Source organism: Oncorhynchus mykiss, unplaced genomic scaffold (assembly GCF_013265735.2).
Source record: "Oncorhynchus mykiss isolate Arlee unplaced genomic scaffold, USDA_OmykA_1.1 un_scaffold_435, whole genome shotgun sequence".
In the NCBI taxonomy this organism is placed as follows: Eukaryota; Metazoa; Chordata; class Actinopteri; order Salmoniformes; family Salmonidae; genus Oncorhynchus; species Oncorhynchus mykiss.
In genome coordinates this window covers 64,863-91,256 of record NW_023493882.1, presented here as the reverse complement: position 1 = coordinate 91,256, position 26,394 = coordinate 64,863, and the positions used below count along the sequence as shown (strand labels likewise).

The window sequence follows — 26,394 nt, the reverse complement described above, 5'->3', positions numbered from 1 at the left end:
GAAACAAAGAAAACAACTATCTCGTTAAAACCTGACTGCAATTATTGTGATGTGAGAAAAACAAAGGGGCTGATGACTGACAGGGTAATTAACACCTGCTACCATGACAACCCACAGACTTAATTGAATTCTGGCCCAAGCCAGATCGATCCTGATTGATCGAGACAAACAATGCCTGGGGACTTTAATTGACTTTACTCAGGTGGTGGTAGGAGAAAGTTATGTGGATGGGATAGGTATTATACAGAGGGCATCAGGACACAGCGAGGAGAACTTTGAGTCTGACATTGTCTAGTCATGAAGGAAAAGATGGCAGTATGATATTGTTAACCACAAATGGGATTTGCCCCCTTTCGCCCTAAGCCTATCACTAACCTAATTCAACAACAAATAGCTCGCATTCTTGGTCATCATTTCCAATATCATCAATTTGCCTTTTCTAACACGGTCTATTGAAGTCTCAGAGCTATAAGGATTTCCAAACATACTGAGAATGTACTCAATTATGGGCTACTGCTGTTGGTCAGTCTTTCATTTTGAAAGGGACCAATTTATCCAATCTGTGAAATGAAGCCAATCTGTGCAATGATGCGATGAATCAAGTGTGAGTGAGAAACAAAAACCTGCAGACACTGCAGCCCTCCAGGAGATGAGTTTCATACCCTTCTTTCTTGGTATTAAGGTGCGTGTGACTTTGTCTGCATCTGTGTGTGTGTGTGTGTGTGTGTGTGTGTGTGTGACTGCTATGAACTGGTACTCACCTTGAGAGCACGAGAACGGGTTGGCCAGGAGATTCTCGATGTTCCCCGCTGCATTAGCCACCAGCTGGCTGGCATCGTTGGACCCCACACTGAAGTACTTCCTGTGGCTCTGGAAGATCTGCACCAATCAGGAGATAGAGGGTCAAAGGTGACAGTGAAGCAATCAAGAGAGAGAAACAAGGGTCAAAAGTGACACTGGACCAATCAGGAGAGAGTGATACTTTGATCAAATATTGACATGGTGTATCTGAGAATTGTACCTATGAGGATAGTCACAAAAAAATGTACTTGATTATGTTATTTGCAGGGACAATGAACACAATAATACAAATGTATGTAAATGTGTCAGATGTGTCAAATCATGATGTCACCGCTGTGTGTACAATGCCAGTGTAAATCAAGCAACATTATGCCACAATGGAGCACAACGGCAAACGCCATTTCCTGAATATGGAATATGTTTCAGCAAGAGGAATTAAACAATAAAAAATCAGAAATGCCAAACAGCCAATTATTTAGCAGCCGGAGGGGCTTTCTAGGTCCAACATTAAAACCACAGGCCTGTAGTGTGTGAATGTGTGTGCGGGCACGCGCGTGTGTGTGTGTGTGTGTCTAAGTCGGTGTATCGAAGTGTGTGTTTACTTAGCTAACCTCTGTGGGGCTGTGCTATGTGTTTCTGCTTGTCCATGAGTAATGATCCTGATGGTTATTCTCCACATGCTCTTTCTGCTTACAAGCAAATACAATCCCTTCCCTGTGTAGTAAACAAAGCAGCCATGCTGCCAGAGGTCTCAATGAAGGAAACCTACATTTATTCTACTGCAACAGGACAAAGGAATGTACAGTCGACCATTGATATTATCCCACTCTCTATCTATATATATGCTATTGGGTCAAGATTAGGTCATAAAGTCTAGCTATTTTCCTTCACCCCATGAGCATCAAATGATGCCTGCGACAGGAAATGAGCTCCAAACGTGGTATAACACCATCATGGTAAAGATGTCTGCTGTTTTTTTTCTTCTAAATGTCTGTGATGACAAGCAGGGCAAGAGGCAGCCCTGATATGGTGTCTGTTATGGGTATTTTCCTGAGAATACTGTGTTGCTCAAGGGAAATCATGCCTGTGTGTTGTCCCTGGGACGTCATGCATTGTGTGTATGTCTGAAAAATGTAATCCAAAAGGAATCTGAAGTACATTGACAATTACTGTGATGATTATTGTGCATTTCATATTTCTTAATTATTTCTTCTTTTTTTGTTTTCTGGTTATACATTGTTATTGATTAATGCATTGTTGGGCTATAGGTTTGCAAGAAAGACATTTTCACTGTACTTGTGCATGTGACATTTAAACTAGACATAATTACAGAGGCTCTATATCAGGCCTGGCTAGGCAAGAGGAGGAGAGGTGTCATAGGGTTATAGCAATCAACACAAGGGTTGTGTCCCAAAAGGCACCCTATTCCCCATATAGTGCACTACTTATGACCAGAGCCCCCTACATAGGGAATAGGGTGCCATTTGGGATGTAGCCAGAGTAACAGCTCCTCCTAACTGTCCATTTCATGTAAGCTTGTTAGGGATGGGATAGGGATGTGGTGTTTGGAGTTGACACTGATAGTCCTTGAGTGTGGACATTCCCCTAGCAGAATACTGTAAGCAGATGTCCCACATATCACTAATGAGATGGCACTTTGTAAAGTCCAGATCTGTTGTGACAACCATCATTGTATTGGATGTGACACACATCAAACAGGAGAGGTCAGGAGTTATGTGTGCGCATGTGTGTGCGCGCGTGTGTATATTGATTGTTGAAATCCAGAGTTGTGGATGGTTTGACTATGGGGTTGCAAGCTTCCTGTGCGTTTGAGAGGAGTGTGGTGGTGTGGTATATGTACATTTGTGCACGTCTGTGTTCCTATGTTTACAATGTGTTCCTGTGTGTCCCACCTGTATGAGATTCTGCACTCCGCTGGCTGTGTCCGTCAGTGTGACCAGCTCCTGCTGCATCTGCTCCACCCATTCCTTTATCCTGAGGAAACAATGAAAGCACCATTCAAAATCATTCAAATTAATTTACTTCCTGTAACTCATCGAATCCGATGATCAAATGGTTTTACTTATCCAATCACATTGATATCTCTGAACTGCTGTTTTCAGGATCATATTAAATTGGCACCAAACAAAAGACAATGGACTGAAACAGGGAGGGAAATACTGAACTGTTCAGTAAGAAACTTTTTTGTTTTTCTGTTGCAAAACAGTTTGCTTCACTGTGCACTAATAAATAAGACCCTGAAGGTGCAGAACGATCCAATAGAAATACATGTCTGTCAAATACCTCTATGTTACATTTCTATCTGCAAAGCTGTGAATGTTCCGCCTCACTGCATAAATAATCTTGACTTACTTTGATTCGCCAATCACCTTGCAGTAGATACCACATGACGACACATTAACAGAGCAGTTGAGTCAGGCAGTAACAGTACTGCTGACTATCACTTTATGCAAAACATATCTCGCCATGCAGGCTAATAAATTCAGCGGTCTATAAAATAGTCATGTTCACCCTGAGTATATGTGTTTTGACTCCCCATTAACTGTGCATTAGAGTAGATATAGATGTAGAGAGAGTAGAGGATATATTCATGGTTGTCAGTGGTTGAGTAACAAGGACAGGGGTGAGATAGTATGCAGGGATAGTAGAGGGAGAAATTAGTAACAGCAAGACTCCATTCTATCATAATGCTTTGTTTTGATTGTGTTAATGAGATACAAATAAACTACCTGTACCCTATACAGAAAACAGAAACACTGGCTCAATAAACTGTCTGTACCCTATACAGAAACAGAACACTAGTTAACTGGCTCAATAAACTGTCTGTACCCTATAGAGAAACAGAACACTAGTTAACTGGCTCAATAAACTGTCTGTACCCTATAGAGAAACAGAACACTAGTTAACTGGCTCAATAAACTGTCTGTACCCTATACAGAAACGAACAATATTTAACTGCCTGGCCGGTTCCCCTCTCTCCACTGGGATTCTCTGCCTCTAACCCTATTACAGGGGCTGAGTCACTGGCTTACTGGTGCTCTTCACGCCGTCCCTAGGAGGGGTGCGTCACTTGAATAGGTTGAGTCACTGACGTGGTCTTCCTGTCTGGGTTGGCGCCCCCCCTTGGGTTCTGCCGTGGCGGAGATCTTTGTGGGCTATACTCGGCCTTGTCTCAGGATGGTAAGTTGCTGGTGGAAGAAATCCCTCTAGTGGTGTGGGGGCTGTGCTTTAGCAAAGTGGGTGGGGTTATAGCCTGCCTGTTTGGCCCTGTCCGGGGGTATCATCGGACAGGGCCACAGTGTCTCCTGACCCTTCCTGTCTCAGCCTCCAGTATTTATGCTGCAGTAGTTTATGTGTCGGGGGGCTAGGGTCAGTCTGTTATATCTGGAGTATTTCTCCTGTCTTATCCGGTGTCCAGTGTGAATTTAAGTATGCTCTCTCTAATTCTCTCTTTCTCTCTCTCTCTCGGAGGACCTGAGCCCTAGGACCATGCCTCAGGACTACCTGGCATGATGACTCCTTGTTGTCCCCAGTCCACCTGGCTGTGCTGCTGCTTCAGTTTCAACTAATCTGCCTGCGGCTATGGAACCCTGACCTGTTCACTGTTCACTGACCTGTTCACAATTACTATTATTTGACCATGCTTGTCATTAATGAACATTTGAACATTTTGGCCATGTTCTCTTATAATCTCCACCCGGCACAGCCAGAAGAGGACTGGCCACCCCTCATGGCCTGGTTCCTCTCTAGGTTTCTTTCCTGGGTTTTTGGCCTTTCTAGGGAATTTTTCCTAGCCACTGTGCTTCTACACCTGCATTGCTTGCTGTTTGGGGTTTTAGGCTGGGTTTTTTGTACAGCACTTTGATAGGCTGGGTTTTTGTACAGCACTTTGATATGGATCAGCTGATGTAAGAAGGGCTATATAAATACATTTGATTTGATTTGATCTGCCTCAATAAACTGTCTGTAACCCTATCCAGAAACTGAACAATGGTTAATAGGCCAACGGTGTATACAGTATGGATTAAGTAAACACTGAAAGTGTGTTCAAGTTCACAGTGAGAGTGAGTGGTTCCTTCATTGTTCTGAAGAGAAAAGGTCCATATGTAACCATAAGACCAAATGTGTTATAAATAAATGGATTGAGACACATTGAATAACCAGCATAGCTGCCATTTTGAACACATTTTTGTCCTCTGTTGAAAACGTTTTGCTACAGCGTGCCCTATTGAACACGAATCTGGTCACATACAATAGCGATGAAATCTACGCATGGTTGACGTGGGATTGTGGACTGCATTGGCTCATTCATTACACTAGCAGTAGGGAATAGTCTAGAAGTGGGTGAATGGTCCCATCCACAGGTAAACATAGTGATTGAGTGTGCAAATGTCCAAACAGCAGGTAAATACATCTACTTGAAACACCTAAATGCAGACCCAGAGGAGACATGTGCTGTGTCCAAAATGGCACCCTATTCCTTATATAGTGCACTACTTTAGACCAGAGCCATATGGGAGCCTTATGGGGCCCTGGTCAAACCTAGTGCAATATATAGAGAATAGGGTGCCATTTGAAACTCATCCCTGATTTGAAGGACAGTACATGAACCCTCAACATAGTTAGGGGAGGAAGTATGAATCCATATCCATGAACTCATCAAGTGTCAAACACCTAGATGAATCTTATTACTTGACAAGTGAGACGTGGTACAGGCTCATCTTCTAGGGAGAAACACACACACACACACACACACACACACACACACACACACGCACACACACACACACACACACACACACACACACACACACCACACATGAATAAAAACATGCAGGCAGGCAGGCACGCACCTTCCCCCCCCTCTCCCAACACCACACAAACGTTGTTAAAAATCCTTGTCATTAACCATTAAAATGCATGACTGGGGGTCATAAGGGAAATTAACTATTTTCCCCTTCACTTTGGATACGTGTTATGTTATCCTATCTAATACCCACACTGCAATGTGACTAGGGCTCGTGCTGTAAAACGTACAGAACCAGTCAATGTTTTGGACACACCTACTCATGGTTTTTCTTTATTTTTACTATTTTCTACATTGTATAATAACAGTGAAGACATCAAAACAATGAAATAACAACATATGGAATCATGTTGTAACCAAAAAAGTGTAACACAAATCAAAATATATTTTATAATTGATATTCTTTAAAGTAGCACCCTATGCCTTGATGACAGCCTTTGCACACTCTTGGCATTCTCTCAACCAGCTTCATGAGGTCGTCCACCTGGAACGCACGTCAATTAACAGGTCAGGCCTTGTTTAAAAGTTAACTTGTGGAATATCTTTTCTTTTTTCATTTGTTTGAGCCCAATCAGTTGTGTTGTGACAAGGTGTTATTTAATAGTTTTGATGTCTTCACTATTATTCTACAATGTATAAAATAGTAAAAATAAAGAAAAACCCTGGAATGAGTAGGTGTGTCCAGACTTTTGACTGGTGCTGTATATACAGCTCAGAGAAGCAGCTGTCTGGGGGGGCTTTGGGGACAAGGCTGGAGTACTATCAGCACATTTCTGATCTCACACACACACACACACACACACCACACACACACACACCACACACACACACACAACAACACACACACACACACACACCGGCTGCGCACTCATTCACGCTCACACACATGCTCACACACACACGCTAACACACCTTTCATCTTAACCCCTCCATGAAGATATTAGTGCATGACATACCCTTGAGCCAGCACCACTGAGTCAGCACCACTGAGCCAGCACCGCTGAGCCAGCACCACTGAGCCAGCACCACTGAGTCAGCACCGCTGAGCCAGCACCACTGAGTCAGCACCGCTGAGCCAGCACCACGAGCCAGCACCGCGAGCCAGCACCACTGAGCCAGCACCACTGAGCCAGCACCACTGACACACCGCTGTTCAAAGCCCTGAGCTCACAGCAGGAATAGCTTCTAGGGGTCACAGTAAGGTCCTAGCCAGCAGAGCCAGCTTTTGTCTGCTATGCTGCAACAGGGTGGGCCCTGGAAATGTGTCCATGGTCCTATCCAACAGGCTAGGCAGATGCAACAGGTGCCCTCGGCAATGAGGTCCTCTGTTAAAATGTAAATGTGTTGCCTCTGCACTTAGAATAGCATTTGGACAGGAGATGCAGAGAGAAACAGATCACATTTAGAACGCAGCATTTATAAAATAATGAATAGACTTCATATTCTCTATGATGAGGCTCTACGACTGAACATATGGGCCGGCTATTTTGAATCCTTCTCTGAATACTGACCTTATGTTCTAGCTTTTATGCCGTGTTCCCTCAGGTAACCAACAACAGGTGGAAGAGCTTAGTAAATCTGGCCAAAAGCCAACTCTGCTTCGCAATTAAACAATGATTAGTTCTTACAGTATCCAATACTGTATAATAACTACAGACAGACGGTACAGCATACAGCCAAGTTGTTCTGTGTGTGTGTGTGTGTGTGTGTTCAGCCCCATAACTTATTTGAAACAGGAGAGGCAGCCGATAATGAGGAGAGGGGAGCAACAATAAACCTTGTCCCATGGAGGGGCCACCGTTTCTGAGTAAAGATAATGTAACTGTCCTGTAGCCTCTGGCAGCTATGGAGGACCCAGAGGTCAGAGTGTTGGTTAAAAAATGACACCACATTACTATTGGTACACAGTGAACTAACGACTGTGATAAAAGCATTGTGAAAAAGCTTGTTTCATCTAAAGTCAAGGACAGGAAAAACATTATTATTCATGTCTCTAAACAAATAAGGGTTCTTGTCTTGTTTAAAAAGTCAAGCTCTACCTCAACACATAATGTAAAAAGTGTGATGTTACCACAAAGGAGGAAAAGCAATGCTTTTCTCTCAAAGACAAACTATGAAGTAATGTCTAAAAAAGAGGTTTCAACACTTAAAGAGCTCAACAAAGCCCTCTGAGAGGATGGAAACTTGGAGCGGGTCATGGAAAAACGAGATGACATCGCCCTACCCCCTCCCCCTCTCACTCTCCCTAGCGAAGGGGAAACGGAGGAAGGGGTGTGGGCTTTGAGGCGGGAAAACCCAAAATGGCTGGTGAGCCAGAGAGAGAGAGAGAGAGAGAGCGAGCAATACAGCCAGTTGCACACTCCGGGGCTGGGACTGAGTGGAGCCTTGTGAAACTCAGCCAAGTGTAAAGAGAGAGACCCATAACCCCCTAGAGCCTTTTCTCTCGCTGTCTTGCTGATTGTGTTCTTAACATCCCCCACTTACACAACAGACTGTGCACATTTAGAAAACGGCGGGCCGTTTTTCATTTTCTCTTTCTTGCCATCCTCCTCTTGCACAATGTAATGTTTGGGTTTGTTTTGCTCCGTGGAGAGAGCAGAGCGCAGATCAACATGGGTACACTGCCGGAGGTGCCCCCGAGGAGAGAGAAGACTGGTTTTTATGCTGGATGAATATATAATCTGATATGCAGAGGGAGAGCCTCCACTTTAAAAGAAATGACATGGACCTCCCACAAGGTTTCTTGCCGAGACATCTCAATTTAAATGCGTGTCTGTGAATTCCAAATGGAGAGGTGGTGATTGTTTTTATATGACTACATGGGAATACATTCGGACAGGACAGATGTTTACTATTGAATCAGTTAAGACGTGACCTGCTTCGTGCAGTATGGCACTCAGTTATTTTGTCAAAGACATATGATATGAGTGTTTTTATTCATTTTCACAAAATCAGTAAGCCATCCAAATACACCCCACCACATCCAGGTGATTAGATAAAGATATTTAACTTGTTCAGAGAGTTCATTGGAGAGTTCCCCACTACTGGCAATGAGGATCTTTTGGTTCATCTTTTGATTCAATCTTTCAATTGCATCTTAGCCTCACAGAATTAGCCTCTCATATATTTAACCTATTAACCTTGTACAGTAGCTGGTGATTAGACAAATATTTTTCTGTCTCTGTCTCTCTGTAACAGAAGACGCCTCCCCAGACCAGCTGTCACCTGTGTGTATCGGAAAACATTGAAACCAGAGCACTGGGGCCTTCAGAGGACATAATGGGGTTCAAAGGTGAAGGGGTAAGGTGCCCCTCTTAGCCTAATCTCTGTGTATGTGCACGAGAGCGAGTGCACGCGTGTGGAGTGTCTGTATTATGTACAGTAACTCATCAACTGAAGTGCTATATTGGGGGTGTGATGAAGCATAAAATAGGACAAATGTTTCCCCGAGAGTTCCCCGAGCGTTCCCTGACTGTTCCCTGACTGTTCCCTGAGTGTTCCCAGAGAGTTCCGAGAGTTCCCCGAGCGTTCCCTGACTGTTCCCTGATTGTTCCCCGAGCGTTCCCTGACTGTTTCCCTGAGTGATCCATGAGCGTTCCCTGACTGTTCCCTGACTGTTCCCTGAGTGTTCCCAGGAGAGTTCAGAGAGTTCCCCCGAGCGTTCCCCGACTGTTCCCTGAGTGATCCCTGAATGTTCCCTGAGTGTTCCCAGAGAGTTCCGAGAGTTCCCGAGCGTTCCCCGACTGTTCCCTGAGTGATCCCTGAATGTTAGAGTAGGATCTGACCCCAAGTGCCCTAGAAACATAGTATTTAACAGTACTATCCCCAATCAGGCCACCTCTCTGAAAGACTTGGAAACACAACACCATATGTTACAGTACAGCACTAACGACAATAAAACAAATATATGTACTGCATGCTGTATATATCATTATTATCACTTAGTAGCTGTGAAATGTGTTGTTTTACAGGGTCAGCCATAGTAGTCCAGTGCCCCTGGAGCCAATTAAAGTTAAGTGCCTTGCTCAAGGGCCATAGTGAACAAGTTGCCCAAGGAATAACGTGTTTAGCCAATAACCACGCACAACACAGAGTGGAGCGTCCAATCCCAGAGCCCGTTACAGAAGAGTGGGAAGCCCAGAATAGCTTCTCTGACTCAGACTGAGAGCATCATTGTCTGACCTCTGGCTGGATTAGCCCTCGGGTTACTTTAGACTACTGAGGCCATTTTCTGTTCTCTCCTCTCCATTTCACCCAGCTTCTTTTTCAAAATGATGCAGCCATTCACCCGGCTTTATGTAGCTACTAACTGAAGCAATGGTTACTTTCCAATATCCAGATAACCATTTAGAATACACACCAGAAGGTAATTGAACCATACTCCTACACTCTTAGAAAGAAAAGTGCTATCTAGAACCTTTTAAGGGTTCTTCGGCTGTCAAGAGGGTTCTACATGGAACCCAAAAGGGTTACACCTTGAACCATAAAGGGTTCTACATAGAACCGAGAAGGGTTCTCTACGGGGACAGTCGAAGAACCCTTTAAGAACCCTTTTTTCTAAGAGTGTATATGTTTTAAAATTCAATTTGTACTGCTACAGTGGTAAATCAAAAATAAAAGCATATTCCAAAAGAAACCAACAGCCCCAACTCTTTGTCACGGTTTAAACTATTTCCCCCCCCATTTGGCTGCACTTGACAGTCCCATATTTCAACAACTTTTCAGGTGTCTGAACTTTTTCTTCAGGCAGTAAAGATGGGAGTTGTCCACCGCTGGGGCAATCTTTCTCACAAAAAGATCCCTGAGAGTTTTTTCTGGAAGTCTCCCTTGAAGGATTCCTCTGAACTTAAAATGACTTCCTTCACCTATGCCAATAAAAAATAGTATTCCAACCCTGTCTCTCTTTTTCTAAAAACGTATTCTCCACAGCCACCGTATGCCCTCCACATAGGCCTTATTCATGACCACTTTTTCTCCATGTTTTCATTTCCATCTGCTCTTCTTTCCTCTGCTTCATTGCTCTGATCTGCATGAACTGACCAGGTGAAATCCAGCCTGATGATGAGCTTCCACCACATGGTTTCCCACCTGTGAAGTCTTCTCCAATCATTGCAGACAAGGAGAGAACAGATTCCAGTGTGAAAGAGCCAAGTCTCGCTTCTACAAGAACCCATTTAAACAGCAGAAAGTGATGGACTACTCTTCAAGGAGACTTTCTTTCAGAAGTGTTGTGTCATTGTCGTCAGATACTGTTTTGTTTCTATGTCAAGTTAGACGTTTAATTCAGGGTTTGGATCTAAAGACGGTAAGACATCTCACGAATCTCACCTCTCATTTCAACCTTTCATTAGTGATCCTCACACTTCTCCTCATTGCCAAGGCAACAGCTCTCAATTAGTACACAGGTAGCCTATAACAGTTACAATGACCCAGAGTAACCACACAGCCACAATGTCAGCCATTTTATTTTACAAAAACACTGAAGTGGGCTTCCAACAGAGTCAGCATTCAGTCAAGCCTAAAATGTCAAATGTAATGTTTGAACTCCATAGCTGTACTGTTTTTAATTTGTTTACTTTTGTTACTTCTGTTTGTATCAGGGCAGAACCTGACACCATGTAAAACACCACTAGCCAGTAGAGAGCTCCATCGATTACAAAGTCAAAGCCCCATCATTCCTGAGCACTATCATAGAGTAGAAACAGATCGACAAAGAGGTCAAGGCCCCATCCTGAAACAACCCTTAGCCCCATCCCCCGCAGTGCTTAATGTAGATCTGAAAGATTTGGATAGGTATGGTAGTAGTTTCATCTTATCCCTGATAGGCTGGGTGTATATTTTGCCATATAGCTCACACCTATCCAATCTTTTCACATAATCAGATCTAGGGGGTAGGATGTGTTTCTGGACAGGCCACAAACCTAGGATTAGCAGTTACTTTCTCACATGTAACTGAAATAATCAGTGACCTAACTACTGGTGACCAGTAATTTTCAATGAAAGGAGGAGATGAGACACAAGGACATACACAGCGACTTAACGGTCACAAGGAGAGCTAGCAACCAAAGTTCAACATTACCCAAGTTTATGCTAATTGTAGCGACGCAACTGCACAGCAGCAGTTAGACTAAATACACCACTTCTGAGTCTCTCCTCTCCACCACTCCTCTTCATTCCACTCTCTGCTGTTAATACAGGGCTGTTTTGACACTCACACTTTGTCAGCGGAGCCACACTTGATCTCTAAATACTGTCAAACTGGTCAGGGAGAAGAAGCACGGTAGCAGGCAGCAACTGCCTGACAGACAAATGCAGACTGGAACGGGGGTGTTTTTGAATTTTTTTTACATAACATTAGTTATTTATCAGTCTCATACACTGAGTTAGTCTCTGTCCTCAACCCCTTATTAGTGTGATTTTTTCCTTTCTAATCTACTCTTAGAGGGATATACCAGTGACATAGGCGTGAGGAGGCGGGAGAGTGCGAGAGAGAGGCTATAATTTAGCCATCAGATACCTAATAAAAGATGGTACTGTGGAGCAGTAGGCTTTAATAACCAACCTGACAGAACAATGGCGAAGACAAACAGTCTCTCTCTCTCTTGGTATCTCCTTTTCTCACTGTTTACCTTGCTCTCTCTCTTTTCTCTGTTGCTTCATCTCTCCTTGTTATTTCTATCACTCTTTATCTTTCCTTTGCTCACTTTGCTTTCCCTCCCTCTCCCCCCTTTCTCATTTTACTTCTAACCTCCTCTCTCTCCTTCAGTCTGTTTCACTTAACCATCTCCTTTGCTCTCTATCACTCTCTCCCTCCCCTCCCCTCCCCTCCCCTCCCTCCCTCCAACCCTCCCTGAGAGGCAAAACAGGCAGTTAAAGTAAAATATCCTCTTTATTTATCGAGGTCAATCACACAGTAATTGTAGGCTTTGTAGCTAGCTGTCTTCCGTTCTCATTATCTGGGCAGCAAGAGGTTTATTGATGTTCTTCTCTCTTTCACTCTTCTCCCACCAATCATTTTCCTGTTAAGAAGTCAGAGTGCCGGAACACGGAACCCCTGCTTTGATCTGAGGTGGCTGGTTTATGTGGGACCCATGGCAACTGTGCTTGTTGCACTCCAATGGGTACGTATGGTATAAATAACAACAGAGAGTATATGAGGAGAGGAGAGACTGTCCACTGTCCATGCATGTTCATTTCCCCTACAGCTGGAATCTCCATGACATCACAAAATGACGATCATACACTAACAAATACCTTTACTATATCTCACTATACCACAATACAAGGATGCCTGACACACACACACACACACACACACACAACACACACCTTGTATAACTAACCCTGTGGGGACACACAATTCAGTCACATTCAAAATCCTATTTTCCATAACCCCTAACCCTAAACCTTACCCTAACCCCAAAACCTAACCTTAATAAACCTAAACCTAAACCTAACCCTAAAACAAACCCTAATTCTAACCCTAACACTAATTCTAACCTTAACCCCTAAAAATAATATTTGACCTTGTGGGGACTAACAAATGTACCCAGTTGGTACATTTTTTGTTTGTTTACTATTCTTGTGGGGACTTCTGGTTTAAACACTTCCACCCCCCACACACACCCACATACAAGAGAATAGTGTATATTTAATTAAATGATAAAACAATTCAAGAAGAGCATCTAGTATGTACTGTAGTGTGTACTGTAGTGTGTACTGTAGTGTGTACTGTAGTATGTTCCAACAGACACAGTAGAAATATACCCGGGGTGTTGTGAAATTTCAGGTTACCATCGAAATGCAGCTTGGAGTGGGGTGCTAGTCTATGACCTCAATTTCACTTCGGAGGACCTTTTGGTTCCGGACATATGAAATCATCTGACAGTCCGAAATGCCTGCACCGGAGTTCCCACTCCACTGGATCAACCCAGCACTGTAGCAAACCACACCAGCCTTACCCAATCACCAGCCTTACCCAATCACCAGCCTTACCAATCACCAGCCTTACCCAATCACCAGCCTTACCCAATCCAACCCAACCCATCCATCCCCTCCAGCCTCTACAAAAATACACTATACCCACTTTTATGTGACATGTTAAAAATAGAAGATTAACCCTCCAGTCAAAACATCAGACTACCACCCACACAATAAGGCTAAGTGCCTCTTTGCTGGGGTTGTTCAGAGTTAAGGTGTCTCTCTGATGAGTCCACTCTGACCCAACCAGTGTTGTAAACACCACTTGTGTCCACACGACTCCATTACAGACCACAAGGCCCATCGTGTCCAAATGCCTCTGTTATTTATTTATTATTGACTTTATAAAGTCTGGGATTAATGTGTGAACTGTTAGACTAACGGACATGAAGCACTGATGACTGAGCCTGCGTTGTTTTGGGGTATTATAGGATGTGTTAGCAGTGGTGAATATAGCCAATGAATCAAAGACTCATCGTACATTGCAGTCAGACTATTTCCAAGGTACAGAAATTATCAATAAATTGGGAATTTCCCTTTAAGATTTTGTCAAATTCTGTTAGTTTAGAGCAGATTGGTCAAAAGTTCCTAGAGCTGGTGGTTTTGGTCTAGTTCAAGTCTGGCATTCAGACTAGGCATTCAAGTCTGACTAAGAAGGTTTTAGCTCAATATATTGAAATAGTCTATCTAAGTTTCTTCAGCTGGGTTTTAAATTCAAAGCAAGTTGCTGAGGATAGTTTAGTGATCCTTTAGACAAGGATGTCTTAAATGGCCTTCTCTGTCTCAACAGATAGACATGATGTTGTAGTCTAATCCCAGATCTCATTCCCTGCTCCGGGATTCAAGAATACTGTACAGCGTTACATACAGCCGGGGTTCCTGTGGTGGACAGGGCATCGGTCCAAACAGCTGTTAACCATTCCCATTCCCAACGTCTCCTGGGCAACGTCTCGGAACGCAATGGAACATTCTGGGAAGTACCATGTGCCACAGGTGGCAGGGGACGACGTAGCCTAGTTTAGTTTAGCGTAGCATAGCGCTGGTGATTACTTCTACTTCCAGTCTTCCTAGTGTACACACATCAGGCCAGGCAAAGTAGTCTTTCATTCTTCCCAGAGGCCTGAACCAAAGGAGGGGTGGAGGAGGACACCGGACACTAAAACAACAAACAGGAGGCTGCACATAAAGTGTGGATCCCCCAAGCCTTCAGTGGTGGAACGTGGGGGAGAATTATGGGGTATGGGGGGAACGAGTTAGCGCGGTACAAAGATATCCCAGACCAGTACAACCCCCAGGTCTGAGTCAGAGTCAGGGACACTCACCCCCTACCCTAGAGGCTAGAGAGATCAAATATAGCCTGTGAGAGAGAGAGAGAGGAGAGAGAGAGAGAGAGAGAGAGAAAGAGAGAGAGAGAGAGAGGGGGAGAGAGAGGGAGAGAGAGGAGAGTGAGAGCAGAGCGAGAGACAGAGAGAGAGAGCAGAGAGACAGAGAGAGAGGGAGAGAGAGAGGGGGGAGTGAGAGCAGAGAGAGAGAAAGAGAGAACAAGAGAGAGAGCAGAGACGGAGAGATCAGAGAGAGAAAGAGAGAGAGATCAAAGAGAGAGTGCAGCAGAGTTTTGCTGTGGGCCCAGACCGTGTGCCCTGGTGTCTGGTTAGCTGGGTAACAGATATAGCCTTTAGCAGCTTACGCAGTGGGCCGTGGGCATTCCTCCTGAAATATACCTGCTAACACCAGCTCTCTCATGGGGAGCGGAGTCATACACAGACATACAACCGGGTTGGCTTCAAACACCTTTCTAAAATATAATACCGTTAATATGGTCATAAGTAGACTCTTTTTACCTCTGACAGTTGAAAGTTAAAATATTTATGTAGAATAAGAAACCCATGCGGGATATTAACCCACAACCATGGTGTTGGATGCTCCACACTCCAACCCACTGAGTCAGTGGAACCTCCTAGTCAACAACTCAGCCTCTGAATACACGGTCGACAGACACCATTGTGTTCTAGTCCCTGTGCACGGACACAGACAGCTTTCTTTAACTCTTTATTAACCATTGCCTCGGTGAGTGCAGAGAGTGTGGGTGGAGCGGCATTCACATTATGCCAGCAGATCAGTGGGAGACAGGGTTGGGAACACGAAAAGGCATATCTATTTAGCTGGTTGAGCATGACAATCTAATTATGCTTTAAAACTGAGAGAGAGAAACCCGGCGAGGAGGGTGATGGGAACCATGGAAATGGAGGAGAGGGGAGGAGAGAGAGTGGGACACGGAGGAGAGGAGAGAAGGGAAGAGGGGGAGAGAGAGAGAGATGGAGGGAGAGAGATGAAGGGAGAGTGGGAGAGGGAGAGAGAGAGAGGGCAGAGCCTGAGTCCAAAAGCAAGACGAATGCGATCACAGGCTTGACTGTAACCAGATAACATGACATTGCACCCATCAGGACAAATACCATTTATATATAGATAGGGTGAAGCTTTATTTAAACGGGGGTCATAAAATGCTTATAAAGCATTATTTAATAGCTCATTACCCATGAACAACCGGTTTGGAAATAATTAATTCATCATTCATTTGTGTATTTTGTAGGCAAATATATTTTCTAATCATGTATTTTGTAGAAAATACATTTCGTAATCATGTAATCAAGTCACTCAAAGGCCTTATACATGCATTTAAACATATGTATTGATTAATAACTACATAATGATGTTTACTAACTGACTGACTAACTGACTGACTGACTAACTGACTGACTGACTGAGTGACTAACTGACTGGTTTACTAACTAATGACTGACTGACTAACTGACTGGATGACTATCTGACTGACTGACTGTGACTAACTGACTGGATGACTAACTGAATGACTGGATGACTAACTGAATGACTGACTGGATGACTAACTGACTGACTGACTGACTGGACAACTAGCTGAATGACTGACTGACTACTGACTGGATGACTAACTGAATGACTGACTGACTAACTGACTGGATGACTAACTGAATGACTAACTAACTGACTGGACGACTAGCTGACTGACTAACTGAATGACTGACTAACTAGATGATTACTGAATGACTAACTGACTAGCTGACTGATTAGATGGCTAACTGAATGACTGACTAACTGACTGACTAACTGACTGATTACCTGACTGACTGGATGACTGACTAACTGACTAACTGAAATGACTGACTGACTAGCTGACTGACTGACTGACTGGATGACTAGCTGAATTACTGACTTGCTGACTGACTGGGTTACTTACTGACTGACTGACTAGATGACTGACTGACTGGATGACTGACTGACTAGATGACTGACTGATCCGACTGACTGACTAGCTGACTGACTGATCGACTGACTGACTAACTGACTGACAGGATGACTAACTTACTGACTAGCTGACTGACAGGATGACTAAACTGACTGACTGGATGACTGACTGGATGACTGACTGACTGACTAGTTGACTGACTAACTGACTGACAGGAATGACTGATTGACTGGATGACTGATTGGATGACTGACTTACTGACTGACATGATGACTGACTAGCTGACTGACTAGATGACTGACTGACTGACTAGCTGACTGACTGGATGGCTGACTGACTAGCTGACTGACTAGCTGACTGACAGGATGACTGACTGACTGGATGACTGACTGACTGGATGACTGACAGGATGACTGAATGACTAACTGGCTGACTGGATGACTGACAAACTGACTAGCTATCTGACTGACTGACTAACTGACTAGCTGACTGACAGGATGACTGACTGACTGGATGACTGACTGACTGGATGACTGTCAGGATGACTGACAGATTGACTGACTGACTATCTGGCTGACTGACTGACTGACTGACTAGCTATCTGACTAACTAACTGACTGACTAACTGACTAGCTGACTGACAGACTAGCTGACTGACTAGCTAACTGACTGACTAGCTGACTGACTGGATGACTGACTGATTGACTGACTGACTGCTGCCTGACTAATTGACTGACTGGATGACTGACTGATTAACTGGCTGACTGACTAACTGACTAGCTGACTGACTGGCTGCCTGACTAACTGACTGACTGGATGACTGACTGATTAACTGACTGACTGGATGACTGACTAACTGATTAGCTGACTGACTGACTGACTGAATGACTGACTGACTAGATGACTGACTGACTGACATGATGACTAGCTGAATTACTGACTGACTGGATTACTGACTTGCTGACTAGATGACTGACTGACTGGATGACTGACTGACTGATCAACTGACTAACTAGCTGACTGACAGGATGATTAACTGACTGGATGACTGACTAGATGACTAGATGACTGACTAGATGACTGACTGACTGACTAGATGACTGACTGACTGACTGACTAGCTGACTAGATGACTGACTAGATGACTGACTGACTGGATGACTGACTGACTGACTAGCTGACTGACTAACTGACTGACAGGATGACTGACTGACTGGATGACTGACTGGATGACTAGCTGAATTACTGACTAGCTGACTGACAGATTAGCTAACCGACTAACTGACTGACAGGATGACTGACTGACTGGATGACTGACTGGATGACTGACTAGCTGACTGACTAGATGACTGACTGACTGACTGACTAGCTGACTAGATGACTGACTAGATGACTGACTGACTGGATGACTGACTGACTGACTAGCTGACTGACTACTGACTGACAGGATGACTGACTGACTGGATGACTGACTGGATGACTAGCTGAATTACTGACTAGCTGACTGACAGATTAGCTAACTGACTAACTGACTGACAGGATGACTGACTGACTGGATGACTGACTGGATGACTGACTAGCTGACTGACTAGATGACTGACTAGCTGACTGACTAGCTGACTGACAGGATGACTGGATGACTGACTGACTAACTGACTGACAGGATGACTGACTGACTGACTGACTAGCTGACTGACTAACTGGCTGACTAACTGACTAGCTGACTGACAGACTACCTGACTGGCTAGCTAGATGGCTGACTGATCGACTGACTGACTAGCTGACTGACTGGATGACTGAATGGATGACTGACTGACTGACTAGCTGACTGACAACTGACTGACTGACTGGATGACTGACTAGATGACTGACTGGATGACTGACTAGATGACTGACTAGATGACTGACTGACTGGATGACTGACTGACTAGATGGCTGACTGATCGGACTGACTGACTAGCTGACTGACAGGATGACTAACTGACTGACTGGATGACTGACTGACTGGATAACTGACTGACTGACTAGCTGACTTACTGACTGACTAGATGACTGACTAGATGGCTGACTGACTTACTGACTAGCTGACTGACTAACTGACTGACTGGATGACTGACTAGATGACTGACTGACTGACTGACTGGATGACTTGCTTACCTCGCTGACTGACTGACTGAATGACTGACTGACTAGCTGACTGACAGCATGACTGACTGACTAGCTGACTGACTGACTGGATGACTGACTTACTGGATGACTGACTAGATGACTGACTGACTGACTAGCTGACTGACTAACTGACTGGATGACTGACTGAACTGGATGACTGACTAGCTGACTGACTAGATGACTGACTAGATGACTGACTGACTGACTAGCTGACTGACTGGATGACTTGCTTACTCGCTGACTGACTGACTGACTAGCTGACTGACAGCATGACTGACTGACTAGCTGACTGACTGTATGACTAACTGACTGACTGACTGACTGACCGAACTGGCTGACTAGCTGGCTGACTGACTAGCTGACTGGATGACTGACTGACTAGCTGACTGACTGGCCGATTGGCTGACTGAATAACTGACTGGGTGTCTGACTGGCTGGATGACTGGCTGACTGATTGGACTGGCTGGCACCGGGCCTCTCTGGGGGCACAATCTGTGACATCAGACTTTGCATTTCAGATTCGATGATGTTAATCATCTGCCTCGAAGCCACGGAGCAGCCTAGGAGACATGTTTCATCTCAAGGAGAGAGAGAGAGAGAAAGAGAGAGAGAGAGAGAGAGAGAGAGAGAGAGAGAGAGAGAGAGAAGAGTGGCTGCAGAAAATCTGAGGCAGACAGACACTGGCATGTGAGGTTAGCGCAGGAGCACAGAGATGCAGTCACGCACTGTGACAGAGAGAGGGATAGAAAGATGGAGAGGGGGGGGGGGTGAGAGATGGGAGCAATATGAAAAGAGATTGAGAGGAAAAGTAAGAGAGATACAATAGAGAAAGCAAGAGAAAGAGAGCGAGAGGCAGGGAGAAAGCAAGAGAGAGAAAGGCAAGGGGAAAGAGAGGCGGGGAGAAAGAGCGAGAGAGCGAGCAAGAGAGAGAGGAAGGCAAGGGGAAAGAGAGGCGGGGAGAAAGAGCGAGAGAGCGAGAAAGGGAAAAAGAGAGAGAGACGTAGGGAGAAAGAGAGAGCGAGAGAGGCAGGGAGAAAAAGAGAACAGCAGGAAGAGAGAGAGGGGCAAGGAGAGAAAGAGAGAGAGAGCGGCAGAGAGAGACAGGGAGAGATAGAGAGAATGAGAGAGGCAGGGAGAGAGAGAGGCAGGAAGAAAGAGAGGCAGAGAGAAATAAAGATACAGGGCAAGGGGAAAGAGAGGCGGGGAGAAAGAGCGAGAGAGCGAGAAAGGGAAAAGAGAGAGAGACATAGGGAGAAAGAGAGAGGAGAGAGGCAGGGAGAAAAAGAGAACAGCAGGAAGAGAGATAGAGGCAAGGAGAAAGAGAGAGAGAGCGGCAGGGAGAAAGAGAGATAGAGAGAGCGGCAGGGAGAAAGAGACAGGGAGAGAGAGATAGAGAGAGGCAGGGACTGTAGAAAGAGAGAGGCAGGGAGAGAGAGAGAGAGAGAGAGAGGAGAGAGAGAGAGAGAGAGAGAGGCAGAAAGAGAGAGAGGCAGGCAGGCAGAAAGAGAGAGGCATGAAAAAAGAGAGATAGAGGTAGGCAGAATGAGAGAGAGGCAAGGGGAAAGAGAGAGAGAGGGGCAGGGAGAAAGAGTGAGCGAGAGAGAGAGAGAGAGAGAGAGAGAGAGAGAGAGAAGAGAGAGAGAGAGATGCAGGAAATAAGAGAGAGAGAGGTAGGGAGGTAGGGAGAAAGAGAGAGAGAGGCAGACAGGCAGAAAGAGAGAGAGAGAGAGGCAGGGGGAGAGAGAGACAGGCAGGCAGAAAAAGGGAGAGGCAGAGAGAGAGAGAGAGATAAATAATGAGACAGAAGAACAATCTCTAAAGCCAAGATGTTAATTGTGTCTTACCCCTGTCTTACAACTATAGGAGCACTTCAGACAATTTCCAGAGCCCCTCTCAACAGCCTGTGTATGTGTGTGTGTGTGTGTTCATTCTTTTATTCAACACCTCCTCTGTAATAGTCACTCAAAATCACTGTCAAAGTAGTAAAATGAGCAGTATGGTTACACTGCCAACTGGACGGCCAACTGCTGCAGCTCTGATCACAGGCAATAGTGAGAAAAAGAGAAACCCAGTCAGCTTTATATTGTAGTCAAGCAGTGGAGGCTCCTCAGAGGAGGAAGGGAGGGCCATCTTCCTCAGTGAATTTAGTTAAAAAAACAATTGTAAAACATCAAAAAATGTATATTTTTTAGATAAAACTATACTAAATATATTCACAAGTCATCAAATAATTTATTAAAACACACTGTTTTGCAATGAAGATCTACAGTAGCCTCAACATCCCTCTGTAAGGTAGCACAATGGTGTAACCGGAGGACAGCTAGCTTCCATCCTCCTCTTGGCACACTGACTTCAATACAAAACCTAGGAGGCTCATGGTTCTCACCCCCTTCAATAGACTTACACAGTAATTAAGACAACATCTGGAGGACGTCCTCCAACCTGTCAGAACTTATGCAGCATGAACTGACATCTTGTCCACCCAATCAAAGGATCAAATAATGAATCTAGTACTGAAAGCATAAGCTACAGCTAGCTAGCACTGCAGTGCATACAATGTGATGAGTAGCTGACTCAAAGAGAGCGAAATACAATAGTTGAAGAGTTTTCAACAAAATGAATTTCATCAAAAATGAAGGAGAAGCAACAGAGAGAGAGAGAGAGATTGTCATTTTGTTCACTTTCAGTTTCACTTACTTAGCTAGCAATTGCAGCCGGTTAGTTAGTTACTCAAACACCCGCTCAAACAGAGGGATGCTATATTAGCTAGTTGGCTATGAATATCCAACACAACACTGGAACTCTTCCAAGTCAAGGTAAGCTTTTGGTTTTATTAATGTACTGCCACCGGGGCCCGCTGGTGGAACTGCTTACTGACAATACACTAACGTTACTGCATAATTGTAGCGGGTTTACTAACACATTAGTTATATTAGTTATGTTGACTTTACTTTAACTAATATGGGGACAACTATGTAGGCTGTGTGTAGCGGTTATGACATGGCTTGGAAAGGTTTTTCCCCCCGTCACATGTGTTGTTCATTGAAGTCCACAAACGAAGGGAGAAGGTGAGAGGAGGAGAGTACATAGAGGCTAGAATGAATACAACGTGGCTGTTTATGAGTGATCAGGGGTGTATTCATTCCACCGATTCTGCTGACAAAATATTTATTTAATGGAAGCAAATGAAACCGGGATAACATACCTGAATTTGTCCAATAGAAACTATCATTTGGAACTGTTGGACTAATGATTACACCCTAGACCACCTAGATGCAGGCAAGAGTGTACAAGGCGAATATTGAATGTGTCCATTGTCATCTCAACATTTTCTCTCGACCTGTGTGCACCTACATTGTAAACTTTCATTCGTAGGCTAGGTTGCAGCAACCTCCTGATGGGTACAGGGAAGATTTGAGTATCATGTAGTAGCCTAAACCAAATCAATGTTACATTGAACTGGGTGAATGGAATATGAATGACAGTCGTCCAACATGCTGTAATAGAAATAAGGCCTTGCTTATGAAAAAATGTATTGTCCTCCCTCACGGCACTGACCACCACTGGTCAAGTATTATACTGTAGCTAACCGGGTTGCCAGTCTGTTTATGCCAAGGTTAATACAGTCCTGTGGTGGGTAGAAGACCAGGTTTAAATCCCATCATTCACACTACTTCCTCAACGTCTAAGGAACCAACTGAATACTAGATGCCAGTGCGCGTCAGTAGCTCGTCATTCGGCCAGCCCCAAAGGCATTTGAAAGAATTTTGGATTTCTCAATCATTGCCAGTTTAAAAGTCCTTTTTCATAGGGAATAATGTGTCAGTCAATCAACATGTTTTGTCTTTAAAACTCCACAACTACCATCAACCACTCAGTGTCTATAAAATCTCCCTCTATAACACTCAGTGTCTATAAATCCTCAATGCCTATGGCTGGACTACTCTGCCAGTATGACATCATCCTCTGGTCGGTGCCATTAGTATGAGAGCCAAATGGATCACTTGATCTCCAGGGGAACAGACCAAGAGAACAGAACATAGATCAGGCAGTGATGTCACCCTCCCTCACAGGATGCTGCTGAGGGGAGGATGGCTCATTATAATGGATGGAATGGAGTGAATGGAATGCTATTAATGCTATTAAATTAATGCCATTGCTATGAGCCCATCCTCCCCAATTAATGTACCACTGGCCACCTGTGCCCTCCATCCATGAGACCTGGGGTGAGGTGATGAGGTGAAACTTTCATAACGTTGCAGAAAGAAATGTAACACAGAACCAAAAGGATTCCAAACCTGATAGACTACCATAGGTAATCTAATCTACACAATACATTCCTATCTGAACGTTCTGCAACGTTGCACCCTCCTAAACAGACCCCTGAAGTTAGGCAGAACCAGATCGCTCTGGAGCTGAGTGGGGTGTCATTTGATTACTAGCTGCAGCTAGTGAGAATAGCAGTGTGGACATTAATAAACACATAGACAGGTTGGTTTACTGAACCACTGCACCTGCTAGACATGTAAAAGTGAATGGGCATGTCTTCTGTTCTGAGCATGGCAGCTAGACATTTGATCAGTTCATTTGCCAGGGATCTAATTATATTTATGAAAATTGCATATAGAACTACCTTTTGACTTTTTTAGTAGTCACTGTTCCACCATTACATGCAAGGTATTCAAGGAAAATGGCATGGGTGGGTAGGGATGTACTGCCTAACTCATATTGGATAGAAATAAAGAAGCCTATCCTTCCTAAAGTAATCACAATGACACCGCATGGCATGTCGCCGTTGACAATATGATGCCGACAATGGGGCCTTAGAAAGGGTTGGCATACTGCTTTTTCAGTGTAAATGGAATTGCGTGTGTAGAGCCATACATGTATTCTACAGTGGGCTGAGACTATTTGGTCATTCATTGCTTTGCCTTGTCACTCACTGCATTGAGATGAAAGATTCAAGTCGTCCAATTCATTGAGTTGGACATGATTTACCTGAAGATACGTCAGGGGGCGTTGCTAGAATGGTGCTGAAATATGATTGTTCACACTTAGTGCCTCCCCCATCTGTCAATCTGGCTGCGATAGGAGAGAAAAGATGGTGCATTTGTTTTGCCTGTTTAGCGGTATTACAGAGCTGGCTAGAGGACCATGCGGACGGCTCAGAGCTGGCGGGAAGGCTGGTTGATTGGATGACAGGCTTTAGGACTATGGAAGATGGCTCAACATGATCTCAGAGCATTTAATATTGCAATTCGTACAATACGCAACAAATTTGCAAAAAGTATGATATTTTACTAATTAAAATGCATTGTTGCTAACATGGCTAGGTGACTAAGGCTAACGTTAGCTAGCAGGCTATGGGTTAGTTGTTAGGGTTAAGAGTTAGGTTAAAGAGTTAGGGGAAGGGTTAGCTAACATGCTAAGTAGTTGCAAAGTAGCTAAAAGCAGTTAGCAGTTGCAAATTTGCTTAAATTGTCTATGATGAGATTCGAACACAACCTTTGGATTGCTAGGCGTTAGCGTTATATTTTTGCCACAATTAACCTCCTGTCTTACGTAACCATACCAAATGTAACATATCATACTAATTTGAGTGTTACGGATTTCCATGTTCTATGTTACGTCTAGACCAGGCTGGATGGCTAGGTGGCTAGGTAACTCCTGTTTGACTTTACAGGTGCTGGAGCTAGTGTGTAGTTGCTAGCGTGTAGTAGCAAATTTCTGTAGGCTATGGCATGTATTTGTTCTAGAATGTTATGCACTTCCCTTATCACCTGAGGTGAATGAAGCCACAACAGCCAAGTTGATAATGGCTGAAGTCATTTTTGCCTGTTTTTGTTGTTCTCCAAATATAATTTTAGAGCTTTTAAATTGTGTAAATCCAGTAAATCAGCTTCCACTTTCAAAAAATTCCTTGAAGGGGAAAAATATGTATTGGAGGGGGAGTAACCACTGAACATATGAGTATCTAACTTGAATATGGATCACTTCAAATGTATTTATTTAATAAATTAGGGCAGATACAAATTAACAGTAGGAACAGTGATTCAATACAATGCATCATAGTTTAAAGAAATTTCCAAAGCTATTTGTGATGTGATTTGCTGATTTCCCATGACCACCCAGGACTGGTTACTGCCCCCCCCCCCCCCCCCCCCATCCCACCCGCATATAAATCACCCGGGGTAGCCTATGTAATGACAATAGCCTATTTATTATGACTGATTGATCCGCCACTAAATCAGTGTAAAGTGTGTTTAATCAAACGAAGTCAGCTATTAACTACAGGCTAAATTCAGCAGGATCCAGAAGCACAATTCAAACATTGTCAGTTTTCGAAGACGTTATGCATTTCCATTGACTGTTTGTTTTCATAAACCGATGGGTAACCGTTTGCAATGCAATGCAAGTTTTTCCAAAAATGTTGTAGGCTATTATTGGGCTATTTGTAAACATAACAACATAGTCAAATAGGCTTATTATAATGATATACTTATTATATTATAATAATATAAATAAAAACTATCCTACATCACAATAGCCATACATTTATTTTATGAATTTATTGTATTTTGCTTTAGGTTTAGTATTGGGAAAGCAAACAGGCTGTCATCGGAGGACAGGCTGTCTGGTAAGGCTACTTACAGAAGTGGCGACGGGAACTGCACGGTTGACACACTATTTAACGAAGCCAGAAGTAAAAGTAGAGCGGTGAAGGAGCTGTAGGTATCCATGATTGAACGGAGTTCCCAACACACGATATTAAAAAACGACTCAAGACAGGGACAGAGATGCGTGAAGCAGTCCAAATCCTGGAACCGTGTGGGTCTTCTTGCGCGTTTAGTGGACCTGTCACGCAGCCATCGGGGGACAGTTTGAAAACAAATCTCAGCTGGTTCGTCTCCCCCTGATGAGTTTGTGTTTGTATGTCTTTTTGAAAGAGTGTGTGTCAGATCTCCGGCGGTAACCTTACAAGAAGCGCCCAGTGTGTTTTTAGAAGAGTTGAGAGGGAGGACGCCCCGTTCTCATATCTCCCCCGCTCGTCAGCACGGAACAGTGTGTGTAGGAAATGTGTGTGTGAGAGCCCTCCCGAGCGGATCGGTTTCCGAGCCCCCCACTCCACTTTACCCCCACCCCTTGCCTGAGAACGATCATCATCATCACGCGTTGCTCTCCATACAAGGCACTCACTCCTCACTGGGGCTGGGCAACGAACGGCCACCGCCTAGCGAGCACACAACACCAGCCAGACAGACTCAAACTCACTGGCAGACAAAAACTGCATCCCCTTTTTTTATATATACATTATATCACATATGTATGATATT

General features: G+C 44.1%; 1 protein-coding gene across 1 annotated transcript; it reads right to left on the bottom strand.

Annotated features, from left to right (window-relative positions):
- Positions 1-761: 761 nt before the first annotated feature.
- On the bottom strand, positions 762-26,160 carry LOC118956979 (voltage-dependent calcium channel subunit alpha-2/delta-1-like; the record flags this gene model as incomplete). The annotated part of the gene is made up of 3 exons (XM_036974273.1): positions 25,712-26,160; positions 2,715-2,796; positions 762-879 (listed from the first exon to the last, which is right to left on the bottom strand). Coding segments are annotated over exons 1-3 (289 nt in total), but the record flags the coding sequence as incomplete, so codon positions are not given.
- Between the last annotated feature and the right edge of the window lie 234 nt (positions 26,161-26,394).